This window comes from Dufourea novaeangliae, unplaced genomic scaffold (assembly GCF_001272555.1).
Source record: "Dufourea novaeangliae isolate 0120121106 unplaced genomic scaffold, ASM127255v1 scaffold18, whole genome shotgun sequence".
NCBI lineage: Eukaryota > Metazoa > Arthropoda > Insecta > Hymenoptera > Halictidae > Dufourea > Dufourea novaeangliae.
In genome coordinates this window covers 793,927-810,752 of record NW_015373888.1, presented here as the reverse complement: position 1 = coordinate 810,752, position 16,826 = coordinate 793,927, and the positions used below count along the sequence as shown (strand labels likewise).

Sequence of the window (16,826 nt, the reverse complement as noted above, 5' to 3'; positions counted from 1 at the left end):
TCTGGTTTCCAGGCTGGAACCCGCGCTCCGTTCTGGGTAAACGGGCGGAGCTTGTCGTCTCTCCCCCCTCCCTTACCCTCCACGTTTTCTAGTGGGGAGAAGCCATCGGTGCTCTCTCCTGGCAGACGGCCGAATCGTAAATCATGACCAGTCGGTCGCTCGAAGCGCATCGTGACAAACAGCCTGAAAACCGTTGGAAAACATCGGAGCCGCGATCGATCGCGTACACGGACAGCCAATCTGTAATCACGTTTCGACAGACGGACTCGCCTCCGGCCCATCGAAGGACATTTCGTGCCCTGTGGATTGACCAGTGACATACAACACAGACACGATCCTTCGTAATATTATCGTTGTATCGATGCGTTGCAAGGAAAACGATTCGTGAAAGTTTACTGTGAAACGTGTAGGCGCAAGACAGCAAAGTGATCGATTTTTCTGGGAAATATCACGGGGGGGGGGAAGGGGTTCTGTGAAACGTGTAGGCGCAAGACAGCAAAGTGATCGATTTTTCTGGGAAATATCACGGGGGGGAAGGGGATCGGAAGGTTAGCAAAGACAGTTTTACGTGAGAGATATACAATCAACATGTGTAGCAACGAGAGCCCACCGCCGGCGAAGGAACCCCTGGCCGTCGGTTTGGGTAACCCTATGGCGGGTTTCTTGCCCGGCCTGGAACATTACCGTCTCCAGTTGTACCATTACGCGATGGCGGAAAGATTGCGACTCGCCCAACAGTTGCATCCCCAGCATCCAGGTGTCGGTCCTCCGCCTTCCACCGCTCCGACCCATCTGGGAATGGGTCCTGGATTTCCGGCTCCGTTACCCCTGTACCCGGCGGCTGCAGCAGCGGCTGGTTACCCCAGTAGATTAGCTCTATCAATGGCTCTGTTGCATCCACATCATCAACGGATACCAGAGGAACCGAAACCCCAGCACAGTTACATCGGTCTGATCGCCATGGCGATATTATCGTCGCCGGAAAAGAAGCTCGTGCTCTCTGACATTTATCAACACATCCTAGAACACTATCCTTACTTCCGTACACGAGGCCCAGGCTGGAGGAACTCGATCAGGCACAATCTCTCCCTCAACGACTGTTTCGTTAAATCCGGTAGAAGCGCGAACGGCAAGGGACACTATTGGGCGATTCACCCGGCTAATTTGGAAGATTTCCGTCGCGGCGATTTTCGAAGACGCAAGGCACAGAGGAAAGTCCGCAGACACATGGGATTGGCCGTCGACGAGGAGCCAGACAGTCCAAGTCCGCCGCCGTTGCCAGCTACTCCTCCACCGCCAGCGGCCATTGGCCCACCGGTAGCCACGCAGCCTATACCCGGACTCTGGTCGCCTCATCATCATCACCCTCATCATCAACAACAACAGCAACAGAACCAACAGCAAACGTTTCAGAATCAATCCCTAAGACAATCGTCGTTTCAACCGTCGAGGAAGAGACAGTTCGACGTCGCGTCACTTCTAGCGCCCGATGATCAGCATCAGATCGAATCCGATCTCAGGCCAGTGAAATCGAGACGGTTCAGCTGTAGCGAGGATGAGCTGCACGATCTCCAGGAGCCGGATCAGGACGAGGAGGACGTGGACGTGGACGTTGTCGCCGAGACGAACGCCCTTCCGTCGCCCAACACACCGTCGGTCAGCCCCGACTCGAAGATCGTCGTCTCGTCCGCCGGCCATTGGACCAATCAGGGTATCCAGAACGCGAGTCAACAGATCTCTGGCCTACACCTGCACAGTCACTTGCAAGCTAGGAGCTACTACATACCAGCTACATCGAGTACCGGGTCCAGCGTCTAATGGGGTCCTGGAGAACCGTGGAAAGTGTCCTGGTCCCGCGACACGTGCTTGGGTTACGTCGTTTAATCCGCGATTTCGGACGATCTTTGATGCAGACTATCGATGGAAACTCGGGAGAAGTGACCATGGTGACGAGTTGAATTCTTTTCGTTCGATTCTCTTGGGGATGGTTTTCGTTGATGAAACGAAACACGTAGAGGATACCCATTGGCTAGAAATTTTGCGTGAAGAACGTGGCCTGGGGTGCTACCTAGTCGTGCCAAATCGAGACCCTCGAGTTCCTCCGACGAAAACCTAACCAACAAGCTCGGATCCGGGATGTTAGTATAATTGACTGTACATATTGCCATTCCGCCGGCGAAATTGAATTTAGAGTCGACTCGCGGTGCAATATCTCCGACACGGGCGATCTTGATTCCTCGGTCCCGGCTTCAGCAACGAATTACAATCAATCTCCCCCTCCGATTTGTGCCCGATCGGTTTCCACGGGGATGTTTCGGCGGTTTAGTTCGGAGGCCGGTGCACTTGAATCCCATGTATCAGAAACATGTGTTAGGAGAAGAATAATCTGTGTACTGTATAAAATAAATGTGTAAGGGAAGTAATGTAACATTGAAATTCGTGTGTAGAATTCCACATGACCGAAACGTTTCGACGAGTTAGACACGAAAAACCTTTCACGCTGTATTTTAAACGATTAATAATTAATGGAAATTCATGGAAGAATTCCTGGGGACTAAAAGATACAGTCAGATCGATAAACTCTTTTTAAATTCGAAACTAAAGAAACTAGGTATGTAAATATCATCGTGAAAGGTCGACGCAGGTGACTGGTATTCTGTAAGAAAAGAAAAAAAAAAAAGAAAAAATGTCGATCGAAGAAATCGATGCGATATGTGCCAATCGTGGGATTCTACCCGCGAGTTACGAGATTCTTGTAAATAGGGGTGAGGCCAACGAGACGGTGATGTGTGTCTCGCTGGATCCGCAATATCGCACGCGGTGCAAGCTCGTATATGAAATTCCAATGCGGGGTGGTTGCATCAGACTGAAAGCGGACCGCGGCTGTTCAAAGTGTAATATAAAATAGTTGAAAGTTTAATGATAGATCGTCTTTATTATCGTCCCCCTCCCCTCGAATCGTTTCGAACAGTATAAACGTGTACGAAGGTAATATTCCACGCGAATACTCCGACCCACCCCATCCCACCCCTTCTGTATGTATGTAACGTATGTATATGTACCAATGTATACGTGCTTACGTATAATCGAAATGTATCGCGACGATCCAAATGTTGGATACAAACGAGTGAGCAACCGAGCAACGTTTCAATTTTTTTTTAAAAAAAAAAGATCCATCGCACAAACACATAAACGTAATACAAATATTGTCAACCTGTCTCTCTCGTGATTCTCAGAGCGGAACTGATCGAAATTCGTGTTGAATAAAGTTTCTGTTCCCATGGACTTCATCGTGTTGACTGACTCTTGACACCCCTATCACGTTGTTTAGACCCCCTCGTGTCTTCACTTCATCGTTCTCGATACGCTTTGGTTTCATAAAACCGTACGCATATACTGTCATTACTAGACTACGAATACTTATGGGAATTCAGAATTTTACAAACTACATTACACAAACGGGAATTAAATGTTAACTATTACATTCTTTTCGTTAATGGTTCTATTGCCACCAAATATACGATAAAATTGTGTGGAATATTCTGTACAGTTCTTGCTTTCTTATGTTCAATGTATATAAATACGTATTTCGTCGTCTAGTTATTACAGTATCGATTCTCTCGTTTTCTTTCATGGATGGCTCTTTAAGGAATACTTTTACCAAGTAATTAATGTAAATGAATAATAATAACTATTGTTACTTATTGATCTTTAAGAATTATTCTTTATTATACCTTCTTATTCTTGTTTCTGTGAAGAAGGTTTTTCATCATTGAAAAACCATATTCGTGGAAGTATCTACATTTCAGGCTTCAAAATCGGTTTAAAAATTAATTGAAAATTCGGTTACAATAATTCTATACGGGATAATACAAAAAAAGGGTTTATCACTTCTAGGGTAGACAGTACTCGCCAAATGATGAAAAAAATTCTTAATAAACATGGATCGAAAGATTAGTATCTTCAAAGTTATAAACAGTTTTTGGTTTCGGTTAAAGAGAGTGACTTTCTCGCTTCGGGAGCTATCATACTGTATGGAAACAATGGAACCTTATCATTGTTTCTATTTATGGTTACATATGGTTTTTTACAATTTTTATTAGGTTTTTTTAATTTTCTTCATTGTTTCCATATGGTATCGAAACAAAAAGTTGTGTATAACTTTGAAAACATTAAACTTTCGATCCATATTTATAAAGACTTTTTTTCACTATTTGACGAGCACTATCTACCCTAGAAGTTATGAACTCCTTTTTGTATCATCCTGTATATCATTCATATACGTCAGGTAACCGACGTGTACTAAAATAAATAAATTAATAATAATATTGAAGAAATACTATACAATATAATAGACTACAGGTAAATATCTCTACGACGAAAGTCGTTTCACGTAAAATTATCAATTGAAATAATCAGCTCTATTGAGTTCCTAAAAGAAAAAAATCTAAGTAGAAACTTTGGGGATTAACGTGTCATAGATGGTTTTTTGGAACTCTTTAAATTTTTTACTGTATCAACACAAACGTAAGAATTTCATTTAAGGGTAAAATTTCCAAAACTAATTATCAAATTATAAATTTCTGCATGATGGTCAATAGCCAAATATGTGCACAACGGCACGGTATAAATGAAAAACATTTATTTTAGATTCAAATGTTAGATGTGTTACTTCAAAAAATAGATGCCTCGAAAAGTATACGCACAAATCGTTAAAAAAACTAGTTTTAAACAGCGTAAACAAGTGTTTTCTTTGCGATCCCTTGTTCGTTAATATCCAAGGATTACATTAAGATAGTTAAACAAATCAAAATCCGTAATGAAAATTTTCGTCCATGTCGCAGTTTTTACACGTATCGTCCCACTGTGGCGACGGTAGGTACTCTTGACACAAATACCTCGGCTATTTTTCAGAATTTTTCAATACGACTTCGATGACGCGCGGAAATATGCTAAAGTTGACACAAACATTCCGCGCACGTTTGGCGCGTCAATGGAAAACGTGGGCCGGGTCGAGCACATTATTTGTCCTAACAACAATCTGCAGTGTCCATTAGTTAATGGCGATTTCTCGGCCGTGGATGAAGAGACTCGTAACATTTTTTCCTTTCCAAAAAATACTTGGAACATCGGTCTCTCTGTCCCTCTCTGTCCTGATCGATCCATCTTAATAAATATTACATTGTCGTAATCGGGATTTTGCATTTATTTAACAAAATATGGCTCTCCCTTTTAGCATTACGCCAAGTCACCGCTAATCGATCGTTCATTTGCTCATTATACCGATCGCGACGTGTCTCTTTAGATAGTCCTGCCAGTACTGGGGCTCGATAAGCTTGCGAAAAATCGTATGCCAAAATATTTTAGCATACAAAACGTACAGATAACTGGAAACTGCTATATACGATGCGATTCCTGTCGACAGTGACGCGCCCAACGAGATAACACGATTTTTTGCTGTTACACCGAAAAATCTTGTGTAATATGTTTTGTAGTCCACCAGACCCTTCTTAAATGTGAAACAACGGTGCCCATTTTTTAATTTACTCAAGATAGAGGGCACATCAAAATTGGCCAAAATATTAAGTGCAATGGATTCTAAAATGTTGGATTACGTAGTTCATTATTGTTGTAATAATATAAGTAATATATATTTATTTCGAGCAAAAGAGGCGATTATACTTCTGAATATATACAACTAATATTTTACAATTGTTCTAAGAGTTCAGCTATCCGATGCGATTATCCGTCAGCGATTCACATGAACGTAAATGTGAGTATTTTTGTTGTCGAATAGTAGCATCGTATACCTGAAGTATTAGAACAATTCTAAAATATTAATTATACTCAGAAGTATAATAGGTCACTCTGCTCGAAATAAGTACACCGTATATCATTACAACAAACTGAATTACGTAATCCAAATTTTTAGGGTCTACTTCACTTAATATCTTCACCAACTTTGATGCTCTGTATCTTGGCTAAATCAAAAAACAGGCAGAGATTTTTCATTTTCAATGGTTAAATTTGATTCAATTATATTATAATATTTGGAAGAACCTATTAATTAGATAAAATAAAATATCTAATAGTAATATAATTACTAAATGAAGAAGTGTCTTTAATTGATGAATTCACTTTTACTTATTATAATTTTATATGAATATTGATTTTAATTTTATTTTCAATAATATGGACATTAATAACTTTTTATATCAGTTTTTATTCAATAAATTTAGGGAGTCTATATATATTAAGACTTTCCGGGATAAGTGTATATTCAACAAAAAACGTTCCCTTCTCAGTTGCGTTATCCTTGGCAGTTCGTACGTTCTCTTTCACCTGATTTCCGTAATGGCACAATACTATAACCCTTTATTTCTATGTCCCCCGACGTCGAGTAATCGGCGATCCGTCGGTAGACCGAGATATTTTGCCACCTGGGCCGACCGTTTAACACCGTTCCCCGATCTGTTTATCGCAAATAATTCCGTCGGGGAAAGCTTCGCTAATGGGCCACACACTTGTTTCCAGCCGTGTTGCCCGGAAATCCGTAAGACAAATCCTACGGCCCCCGCTAATCGGATAATCTCTTCCCTTTCGAACTTTCGCGTTTCATTCAGAACGTTCGCGTACCACCGTTCGATAAATATTGGGCGTATGCAAAACCGACCACCGTTTCTCCGACGAAAATTACCATTCGACGATGGCCACGGCATCAATTAGGCACTTAAAGGTAGTTCTCCTACATTGTTAAGGGTCATTTCAAGCACTCAAAAATCTCTGACAGACAGTCTGAAACTAACAAAATTTGGACAGTAATAGAACAAATTCTGTAGACACTCGCTCCTCTGAACGAACTTCTTCGGGCACTACTTCTGGTCACTGTATCTCAGTTTCCAGTTGAATTTCAATCTCGAAATTTTTGCTGTGTACAATACGCCCGTAGTGAAAGTAAGTGACCAAATTTCAGAATTTTATCGCGTCCCCCACCAGAGATAATTAGCCCTATAGTATGCGAAAATCACGGAAATTGGAATATTTGAGAAATTATTTTAAAGAAAGGGATTAAGTCTCAGACTTGAAACTTATCAGCCAACTACATTTGGCATTTGCTCTATCAAGAAAAACAGGAATTAAGTTTGAGACTTTACCCCGTCTTGACGAAAGATTCAATTGAACTTCTCAGTTTCCTAGTAATCAAACTTGCAAACTAGACTCACATTTCGGCTAGTAGAGTTAGGCGTAGGATAGAAGTGTATAGAACAATAATTGTAGCTTGTTTTTTTTTTAAAACATGCTTCTTGTCCCATGTTACTGCGATTAGGAATAAAAAATCATTAGTATAAACTGACGCTTGTTTTGAAGTGTCAACATATGAGGGTAGACATACACAAAAAATTAGATTTTTAACTAATGGTTGAGCAACGACATTGGACCACTTCGCTTGGAATGACCTATGATACTTTGTGATTTTTCTGGGGAGAAATTTGAATTTCCCGACGAAATAGAAGGAAATCACAAGATTGACTTGACTCTGTAACTGCACAGTAAGGTCTCAGAAACTCGGTGTGTAGTTTGACATTAGATCCACCAAACCCGTCAAAATGATGGATTTCTAATTTCTTGTTTCGCAATTATTGAAATCATATAGGTGTTTTTTTCGGAATTTATTTTGACCTTTAGCTTATTGTATATCTCCTATGATACGATATTATGTTATACTGAAGTATATATTATACATATAAATACATTAAACCATTTAACCCTCCGTAGGCAAACATATTTTTTCAGACCTCGTAGGCAAACTACAATCGTTTATGCCCAAACCTTATTTCTTAAAGTCTTAAGTTTTCAAAAAATCTGAAAACATTCTGGAATACTTATCGAACTTTCTATCACACTATACAATCATCCTTTAAACCAATTCTAGATAATTTTTTTCAATAAAAACAAAAATTTGGAAGGGGTCGAGGGAAAGTGAAATTTCATCTGGATCTACAACGGTCTACATTGTGTAAGAAGGGTTAATTTAGTATACATTGAATACTGTTCTAACGTTGAAGCAAAAAGTGTTGTGTAGTTGAAAGAATTTTGTTTAGTTTCTACGTTACGTAAAAAAAGAAAACGAAAACATTGGTGCTGTTTTATCCTGGCCTTTGGTCTATTACTACACGTCTGACTGAAAACATGAAACATTAATATTTACTGTTGCTAATAAGAACAAATGAGCACGAGGTCTCGCGAAACACCAGAATGAAGTACATTCTTCTCAGATAAATATATTGCTTCTTGATTATTTGAAAAATACTTTTAATTTTCGTCACGGTCACCTAACGGTTCTTTTTTATTATTCTATTGTTTATTTTTCTAATCGAAGCTCTACGATAATTTCTGTGCATACTTGTATTGGGTGCTAGCTGCATTCGAGATTTATGTTTAGGAAAATTAAAAATCTCACTGCTGTTGAGACATTGCGCCATTTCGTGTGGTGCAAAGTCTGAAATGGGCATTATGAACTTAAACTATCCTTCCACTGGATTAAAAGACAGATAGATCATTCGTTGATACAGCTAATAATTAAAGAATTTCTTGCAAAGTACTCGATTAATTTCATCTATTGTAACTACTTCGTGTTTTTAAACTTTCAAGATTGCAGGATAAAAATACTACATGGGCTATTTTCTTTGATAGATTTCGGTAAAGTCTGTGGTAGTCTTGGTAAGTAATATAAAGTAATAAAGACAGTGAATGGTGATCGTAGAAGAAATAATAATAAAGACGATTGAATTGGAAAGAAGAAGACGTTATCGTATTAAGAGATACAAGTCCCGTAGGATGTCACCCTTTTTCGCGGGCAACAATGCAAGATCTGCCAGATCCTATGACAAAGTGTTCCATTGTCTCTCGGTTCATCAAATGAAGCCTTAAGCGATCGCGTTGCCAGCGTCGACTTAATCCTCAATGCGACCTCGGCGTACAAGAGGGAAACCCGACGATGAGAACGAAAGCAATTTGTTAAATATTGCTTCCGACGGTATAAACGACGCGAGTACACTGTTACTACATAAATAGACCTTGTTTTAAGAACGTCACACGAACCGTGAACAGAACGAGTACACAGAGTAGACTTATCCTTTTTTAAAATACTCAGAATATCCTTTCCAGTCTTTCTTGAGTAGTTGCATATTCTTTTTGAAACATTTATGAGATTATTAAATATTATAATTCTCTTTGGAATCACACGATATGGAAGTAATTATTGTACGAACAGGAATAGAAAATCCAAACGTGATTTCAATTTTACATTTTTTTTTTACATGCCAAGGGAAAATAATAAAATTCAAAATAGCATGGTAGAATTGTAGCTATTGAATGTCGAGGATATTCTTGTTCAATGAATAGAAAAAGAAACCCTTTATATTACCTCTTCATTTTCTATTGGTTTAATTTTCTTTCTACTGAAAGTTCAGTAAATAACTCTTGGTCCTTTTCCATCCCAGTAAATTTATAGTATTGTAATAGTAAAAATTCGTAAGTTTAACAATAATTGTTGAATTGGGAAATACTGAAAACACATATTAGATAAATATTACTTGTCTTGAGTAGAAAATATAACTTGAAAAGGAGGAATGGAAACTATTTACAACTCAATAGAACAAGTAAACTGCTTTAAGATCGTCACCCAAATTCTGAACAAAAATAGGCATGAAACAATTATACACTTCCCAAAATATCGAATATCCTATCTTCCATTTTCAACATTCTTTCTAAACAAAATAACGAGACTAAAAGTGTAATAGTGTATTTGTGGATATAGGGTGTCGAAGAAAATGTTGTTCGACAAACAGCCGAAGGATCCTTCGAAGTTTTGTCTTCATTTTCGTCTTGTTTTAAAAAAAGGACCCCGTGTATCCTTTCGACGTTGACGTAGGTCGCGTGAAAATGTTCCTCGTGTATCCCTTTTTCTAACTAGATCGACGTTCCCAAAAGGTTCGTCTGCAGTGCCGGTTCCCCGAACAGGGTGTTAGAAAAACAGTCGAGCCAGCGGCGTTTGCTTGCTCGAGCTACGCAAACTTCGCTCTGGTTTGTTGTTCCAAACCCACTAAGCGAACTATCGTTCCGAGCTTTCGAATATTTAACAAATAATGACGTAGCACGGTGCCGTTCTCGTTCATCCGTCGAACAAGATCACGAACCGTGAGATCGATGGACGGAGGGACTCGATCCATTATCGTCCCTTTTTCTTCAGGATCATAGAGTATCGTTCTATGTAAAGTTTGGAAATTTTAACTATAAAAGTATCAGGCTGTTTCCTTTTTAAAGTAAATTTTAAAAGAAATATCTTAATACCAGTAATAATAATTTATCATTACCATGTTCTGATATAATCCAGGTATCCAACATTTTTCATTCCTTGCTTATAGGATGGCCTAGTATTTCTTTAAAATCGATCCTTCTTTTACAGTAAAATTCGATCTTGGTAGAAATTTGATTTTTACTCAAAATAAAATCTTTTTAAATAAATAATTTTACTTTAAATGATTTATCTTTAAGGTAGAAGTTAAATTACTTTAGTCTTTAGAAATCTTCGATAACCATAAAATTGTTTCAATCCAAATGGAAAAGAGATCTCCACAACCAGTAGCAACTCTAACAACGAAGGATTTAGATGATCAGATCTCTCAGATAAAGTAAAAATCTTCAGAATTCGTTTCACCACATTCGACAGTCAAAAGGATTTAGATGGTCGTTCTCCGGGAATCTTTAATAAAGGAAAGGAAACGTCTGAACGAGGGCGATAAACAGGAAAGAAAACTGTCATTTCTGCTCCATTTTCACGTCCCTCATGTTTTCCACGGGAACGTAGGAACGGGTCAGATTCGGTAGCGGTAAGATCGCGCGCAAGATAAATTCTTGTGGAAAATCCCTTTGGAATCAGAGCGCAGTTACGATGGATATCGTCGCCCGGACGTATTTAGATCAGATTGCTGGGGATCGACCGCGCGTACACGTTTGTTTGCTAGGACGCGTGATGCATATACATGCACATAACCCATGACGCGGCTGGAGGATTGGTGTGTTCGCATGTGTGTGTATGGCGAAACTGGCTACGATATGCAGCCGAGAGAGAAAGAGAGAGAGAGGCTACGGGACCCAGTCGTCATGCACACCGGATACGACGGGTGTATTGGTGGTGGTGTTGCACCGGGTTCGATCGTAGATGGTGCAGGGGAGAGGACAGTAGAATCGGCTCGTGATCTTGTTACCTCGATAGTTGTTACACTGCAAATGGATTTGCGGCTGCGCGGATTAGGGTCCGCCATGGACCGGTACCAAAGATGCTTTCAGGGCGCCGCTCTGTGTACAGGCTGCTCTGTACTGTGATATGGTGCGTGGGAGAAAATGATAATTGAAGGGCTCGGTGGTAAAGTGTTACAAGTGACGGACGTTTTTATTTGAGAAAAGAGTGGGTAAAGCGAAAGGTTAGTGGAAAAATCTGCAATGTTTGCTTCCAAACATTAATACACACTACTGAAAAAATAGTAAATCCACGATGAGTGCTCGGAGGCTCCTCGACACTGATAAGGAGAGATCCCCGGGGGTGACGCTGACCTTTTAATGAGGTTTAGCATAGTGATAGAGCTTGGAATTCTGAATGCATTAGTTTATGAAATATTTAATGTTCAGTGCGGAGAAGCCTTCGAACAATCATGGAGGATTTGCTGTAGTATAATCAGAAAGTACTTGTACCGTTTCTTCCCTCTAGATAAATATGAATGTTATGTATTGTTTCCTGTACTTGCTTCGTTTCTGGAAAAAGAACGCACTTAGACCATTTTTCCACCGAGACCCTGAATTAACGTTGGATAAAAATTACTTCGATTTCATGAAAAAATACTGGGTGTTTAGACACTATATTTTTGGCCACTGTACTTGGCAAAAATATTTTTTTTAACTGAAATAATTTTTATTAAGTGCTCTTATGTCTCCACTATAATCAGCCACAAAGCTCATTTTGAACAGTTTGTTAGTCCAACAGTTATGACTTATTGAAAAAAGGTAGTCGCAATACTTCAAACAACTGTGAAATTAATAATTCTTAAAATTTTCAAAAATCCTTCGAGATACGTTTATATATCACTAAAGACTTCAATATATCTAAATGTCAACAAAATAATCAAATAATTACGTTACCACGTCTGGACTACATAATTGTATGATCGGATCTGTAAATCTGCTAACACCCTTAGAACTTCCATCGACTTTTTCCAACATTCCCAAACCCTTATCAGAAAACAACTGTGCTCACTAATACGACCGAAAAATTATGCAACATGAATGTACCGTTACACGCTACGAACTATGTATCCCAATTATTCTATGTAATGTCTCCACCAGTGCGACGAACTCGGGTACGTATCGGAGCATTGGTGCCAAGGCGGAAAGGTCTTCAGCCCTATACTGGGTGATCCATGAATCGTGATCAGTAGAGATTACTCTGTTATTAGTAGTCCAATCGAAAATGTTTTTATCAGGTATAGCATGGTTTCAAGAGAGCTTTAACGTGATTATAACAAATTTTTCGTCAACTATTTTTTTTCATGATTTTTAAAGGTCACCTTCACTTTTTTGCAAATACACCTATAATTTTTTTACGCCTATCTCTTAGAGGATTTCAAGACGAATTCGGTAAGTATCATAACATACCATGTGTTACTTGTTTTTTTAAGTTGAATTTTTGAAAGAAAATTGAAGGTGACCTTGAAAAATCATGAACAAAAAGAGTTGACAAAAAATTTGTATAATCACGTTAAAGCTCTCTTGAGACCATGATAAAAACATTTTCGATCGGACTGCTAATAACAGAGTAATCTCTACTGAGCACGATTCGTGGTTCACCCTGTATAAATATGTTTTTTTGCACGAAGCCTAGTCTCTGCTTGGCTTCTGTTTATTCTATTTTCATTTGTTCCAGGGGGGACTCCACCAGTGGTGAGAATAACGCTGTTGTTTATGTCGCATTCATCGAGGGATCACTGTATTTTCTTACTGAAGGGTGTACACCCGTAAATAAATTATTATTATTATAAAATCCGAAATGTCCCTCCAAAAAGTGTCCGAATTCGCGTGAAATGCCCCGTACACAATTACCATTCGAACAAAATCGAGGTCCGCTCCGGTAAACACGTTAACCTTCGACACAAATGGACCCAGTAGCGAACTATGTATTTAATATCACGATCCAGCCTGTGTTCGTCTTTCCTTTGCTGTGAACTCGAATAAGAAAATCGGATTCGTGTAAATGACAGTTTCGCACGGTGTGAGGGCCGCGCTTCGCTAAAGTAGAATCGGTCGGTCCCGCGGCGAGAAATTACTTCGAGACGAGCGACCGATAATAAAGTGGTTTCGCAACAGTTCGTAACCGACGGGGCCCCCGGATGAAATGTTTTTCGTCGCATTGTCGGGCCCGTTTTGGCGTATTTGTGTCCTCGCGATGGAATATAGTCAGCTGGGCGGAGTGGAGGGGGAAGCCAGCTGGCTGCGCCGCGGGGTTCGACTGCGATTCCCTCGGAAGTCCGGGGATCGGCTCGATTGTTCGGAGGTATCCGGCCAACGAGAATCACTCTGGAGGAAAAATAATTGCGCGAAATTCGAGCGTTAATGCTCGCGGCGCGCGACAAAAGCCGGGGTGGCACGCGTGGAACGTTTCCTCGACGTCTCGGTTCGCGCTTCGACGCGTCCAATTAACAAATATTGTGATTCGACGACGTGACGTGTTCAGAGTAAACGTCGTGATCATCAAAGTCGGTTTCGTATTCTAGGACCGCCATCTTGTGTGCTTAAACTCGTCCTCAGCTAACAAGGGAAGTTTGGTAACCCGAAAATTCTGATTTTTTTAAAACTTTGCTGGTTTGTAGGGGACCTCAAGAGAAGTATAGCGCAGTTTTTGTTTTTGGCCCAATTTTAGTTCTTCAGGGTGAAAACATCCGTTGAAGGTAGATACTTGTTTCCATATTTCCCTGTATATAAAAATATGGTTATAATAAGAATTGAATAGTTTTTTATGCTCTATAAAACGATGCAATTAAATTGATAAAATTTTGCATTCTCGGAACGAATTTATTTGACGAATTTCTTGATAGCTCTACCCGCTCTGAATACAGAAATCACACTGGCTGCTAAAAGTTCCCAGCCAAACTCTAACTCAACGTTTCTTTTTATAAATATATAATAGGAATAAACTCTTGATATACCCATGTTGTGGATACATTGCGCATACTTTCGAGTGTTTTATATTTCACATCATCAAACCTGTGTTATACGTAACACCTATACTACGTCACATTTATTTGATCTGCAATTTTCCTCAAACATCACCTCATACAGTTTCACAATTCGCCATCCCATCAATTGAATTATCTTTATCCCCCTTTTCACACTGACCCAATATCTGTGATTCACTGAAGCTAATCGAATCATAAGAAAAGAATGTTACTTTTCAAAATAAGCATTAGATATTAAAGCATCCAACCACGTGTTACCTTATTTTGCCCTCACGCCCCGTCGTTCACCTTTCCCGACCATCGTTAGAAGACGATCTTTTGTGACGGAACCTCTCGTGCGCCGGAAACGTGGTGGTAAAGTAGGCAGATGAGGGGCTCTCCTGTATTGCTCCCGATTCGTGGCCACGAAGGGAGTCACGATTTATTTGTCGATCCTAAAAATACATCGCGGGGACAGTCTCTGTGCCTCGTAAATGGATTATTAGGCGTTAGAATTGCGCACAGCAACACCTGACACGAGTGGCCAGAGAAGGCCCATGGATCGGATGCTCGCGTCTATACGGACATTCCAATGGGGAGTATGGCCCCTGTCCGCCAACCAGCAACCATTGGAGATCCTATTTTACGCGTTCCAGGCCCCGCCACTCGGAAGGATCGGCTAATATTTTACCTGAGAGCCGCGGGACAAAAGTGTTGACCGAGGGCTTCGCCAGTGGAATCCCACGGGAAAACGGGGATATCTGACCGGGAATCGCCGTCCATGTGATCCACTCGTTCTAGATCGGTGAACGAGATCCCCTAAATAAAATTGTCAGTTTCTTAATACGATCGAAACGTAGAGAGTTATTTTGGTGGAGTAGGTACTTTCAAAGGAGATTCTCAATTATCTACTTTCCACGGACCAGAAAGAGTGAATGTAATTGAATCGGTGTCTAGAAAAAGGCGTACGCTACATTTCATCAAATTTACAGGAGAACGTATAAACAATTCGTTGCTCACTGCAGCAATTGAAGAGTAACAATAATTAACTATTTCTGTGCAGCTTCTGATCTCTAGTGCCATTGTCGAGTACTGAAAACTTTGTCAAAGCGTCTTTTACAACAGACTGGCTCTTGTTCCAAGGGAAATTCCTTTTAGAAAATTTATAATATATGACGCTCTTTTAACCCATTCAATTATGTACGTGAGAATACAAGTTCGCGAAATCAGGCTGCTATTTTGTTTTACGAAGTCAAGATGACGAATTTTCAGGAAAAAGTGAAGTGTTCTGTATTAAATTCTAGAATTGTATTTTAGTACTTGATTTTATACTATTTAATTGTGCTTGTTTTCGGCAAGTGGTTTTTTAAATAAGGGAAATTTGTAATTTCAGATAGATGCAAACGTTAAATTTTGAATAAAACTTGTTTGAAAAATGAGTGATCACTAGACTGCGGATGTTGATGAAAATATAAGCTTTTATGGATTAATGTACAAAAACTATAATCAAATAAATCCCTTTTCTAAGAGTTCTATCAGGCTGTAAAGTAAAGAAAAATTGCGTTAAACTTTATTAACTGTTTTATTGTATTGAATTTTATACAATCGAGTGTGCTATAAATGCATAAAATCCGCAGTCTAGCGATCACCTTATAGCTTCGATCTGGCACCTTCGAACTTGTTCTTCTTTCCTGAATTGGAGAAACAATCAAGGGTTATTCACTAGGAATCACCTAAAGCTAGAAAACAGGCTGTTGTAAAGTGCTTCAGTTCAAAGGATGTTTCCTTTCACAGGCAAGGTTTGGAGACGTGGAAATATAGGATGCAAAAGTACATTGATAATAAAGGATCCTATGTGGAAAAACGAATTTTCTCTCATAACTTGTGTTTCGTTAAAATTTTCTCCGAACTTATTGATATTCCCACGTATAAACTGAAAATATAACAAAAATTTCTAAATGAATTGATAATATGACAGAAGAAAGGAAATTGTTAATCTGTTTCACCTTGGAGACTCTTCAATAATATAGCAGACATTTAATTTTCCGAAAGCAACATGATTTTAAATGGTTCTTTTGTTATCGAGTAAGTGAAAAAATTAAGGTGAAATTGAAATGTAATGGATGGACTCTAAGAATATTGTAAATCCTTTTTATCGTCATGTTTGGCGAAGTAAATGCAAATGTTAACTGTTTTGTTACACGGTCGCGGCGAACACAACGACCTAATAAACTCTATTTTCATAAGCCGTTGCCATATTGGGGCTAGCCATAATTTCATAACAATAGTTCCATGCTAAATTTCCAACGCACGAGGAAAATCGAGCTCCGGGGAATAGCGTCGAGCGAAACTGCGTGCATTATCCTTACTGTCACCAATTCCAACGCCCGCATAAATTGCGTGGAAGCGTCATTCCACCTTGCGAATTCTAAAAAAATAAGGAAATTTACAATTGGTAATTACGTTATGCAAAAGAATATCTGTATCGTAACAAAATATAATATACTATATTATAATTATACTATACTAAAACTATTGGGTTGGCCAAAAAATAGTCTG

At 39.4% G+C, this 16,826-nt stretch overlaps 1 protein-coding gene across 1 annotated transcript; it reads left to right on the top strand.

Annotated features, from left to right (window-relative positions):
- Nucleotides 1–588: 588 nt before the first annotated feature.
- LOC107185371 (fork head domain-containing protein FD4) lies at nucleotides 589–1,818 on the top strand. Its single transcript, XM_015573040.1, has one exon. The coding sequence runs from the start codon at nucleotides 589–591 to the stop codon at nucleotides 1,816–1,818; it is 1,230 nt and encodes a 409-aa protein (XP_015428526.1).
- The last annotated feature ends 15,008 nt before the right edge of the window (nucleotides 1,819–16,826 follow it).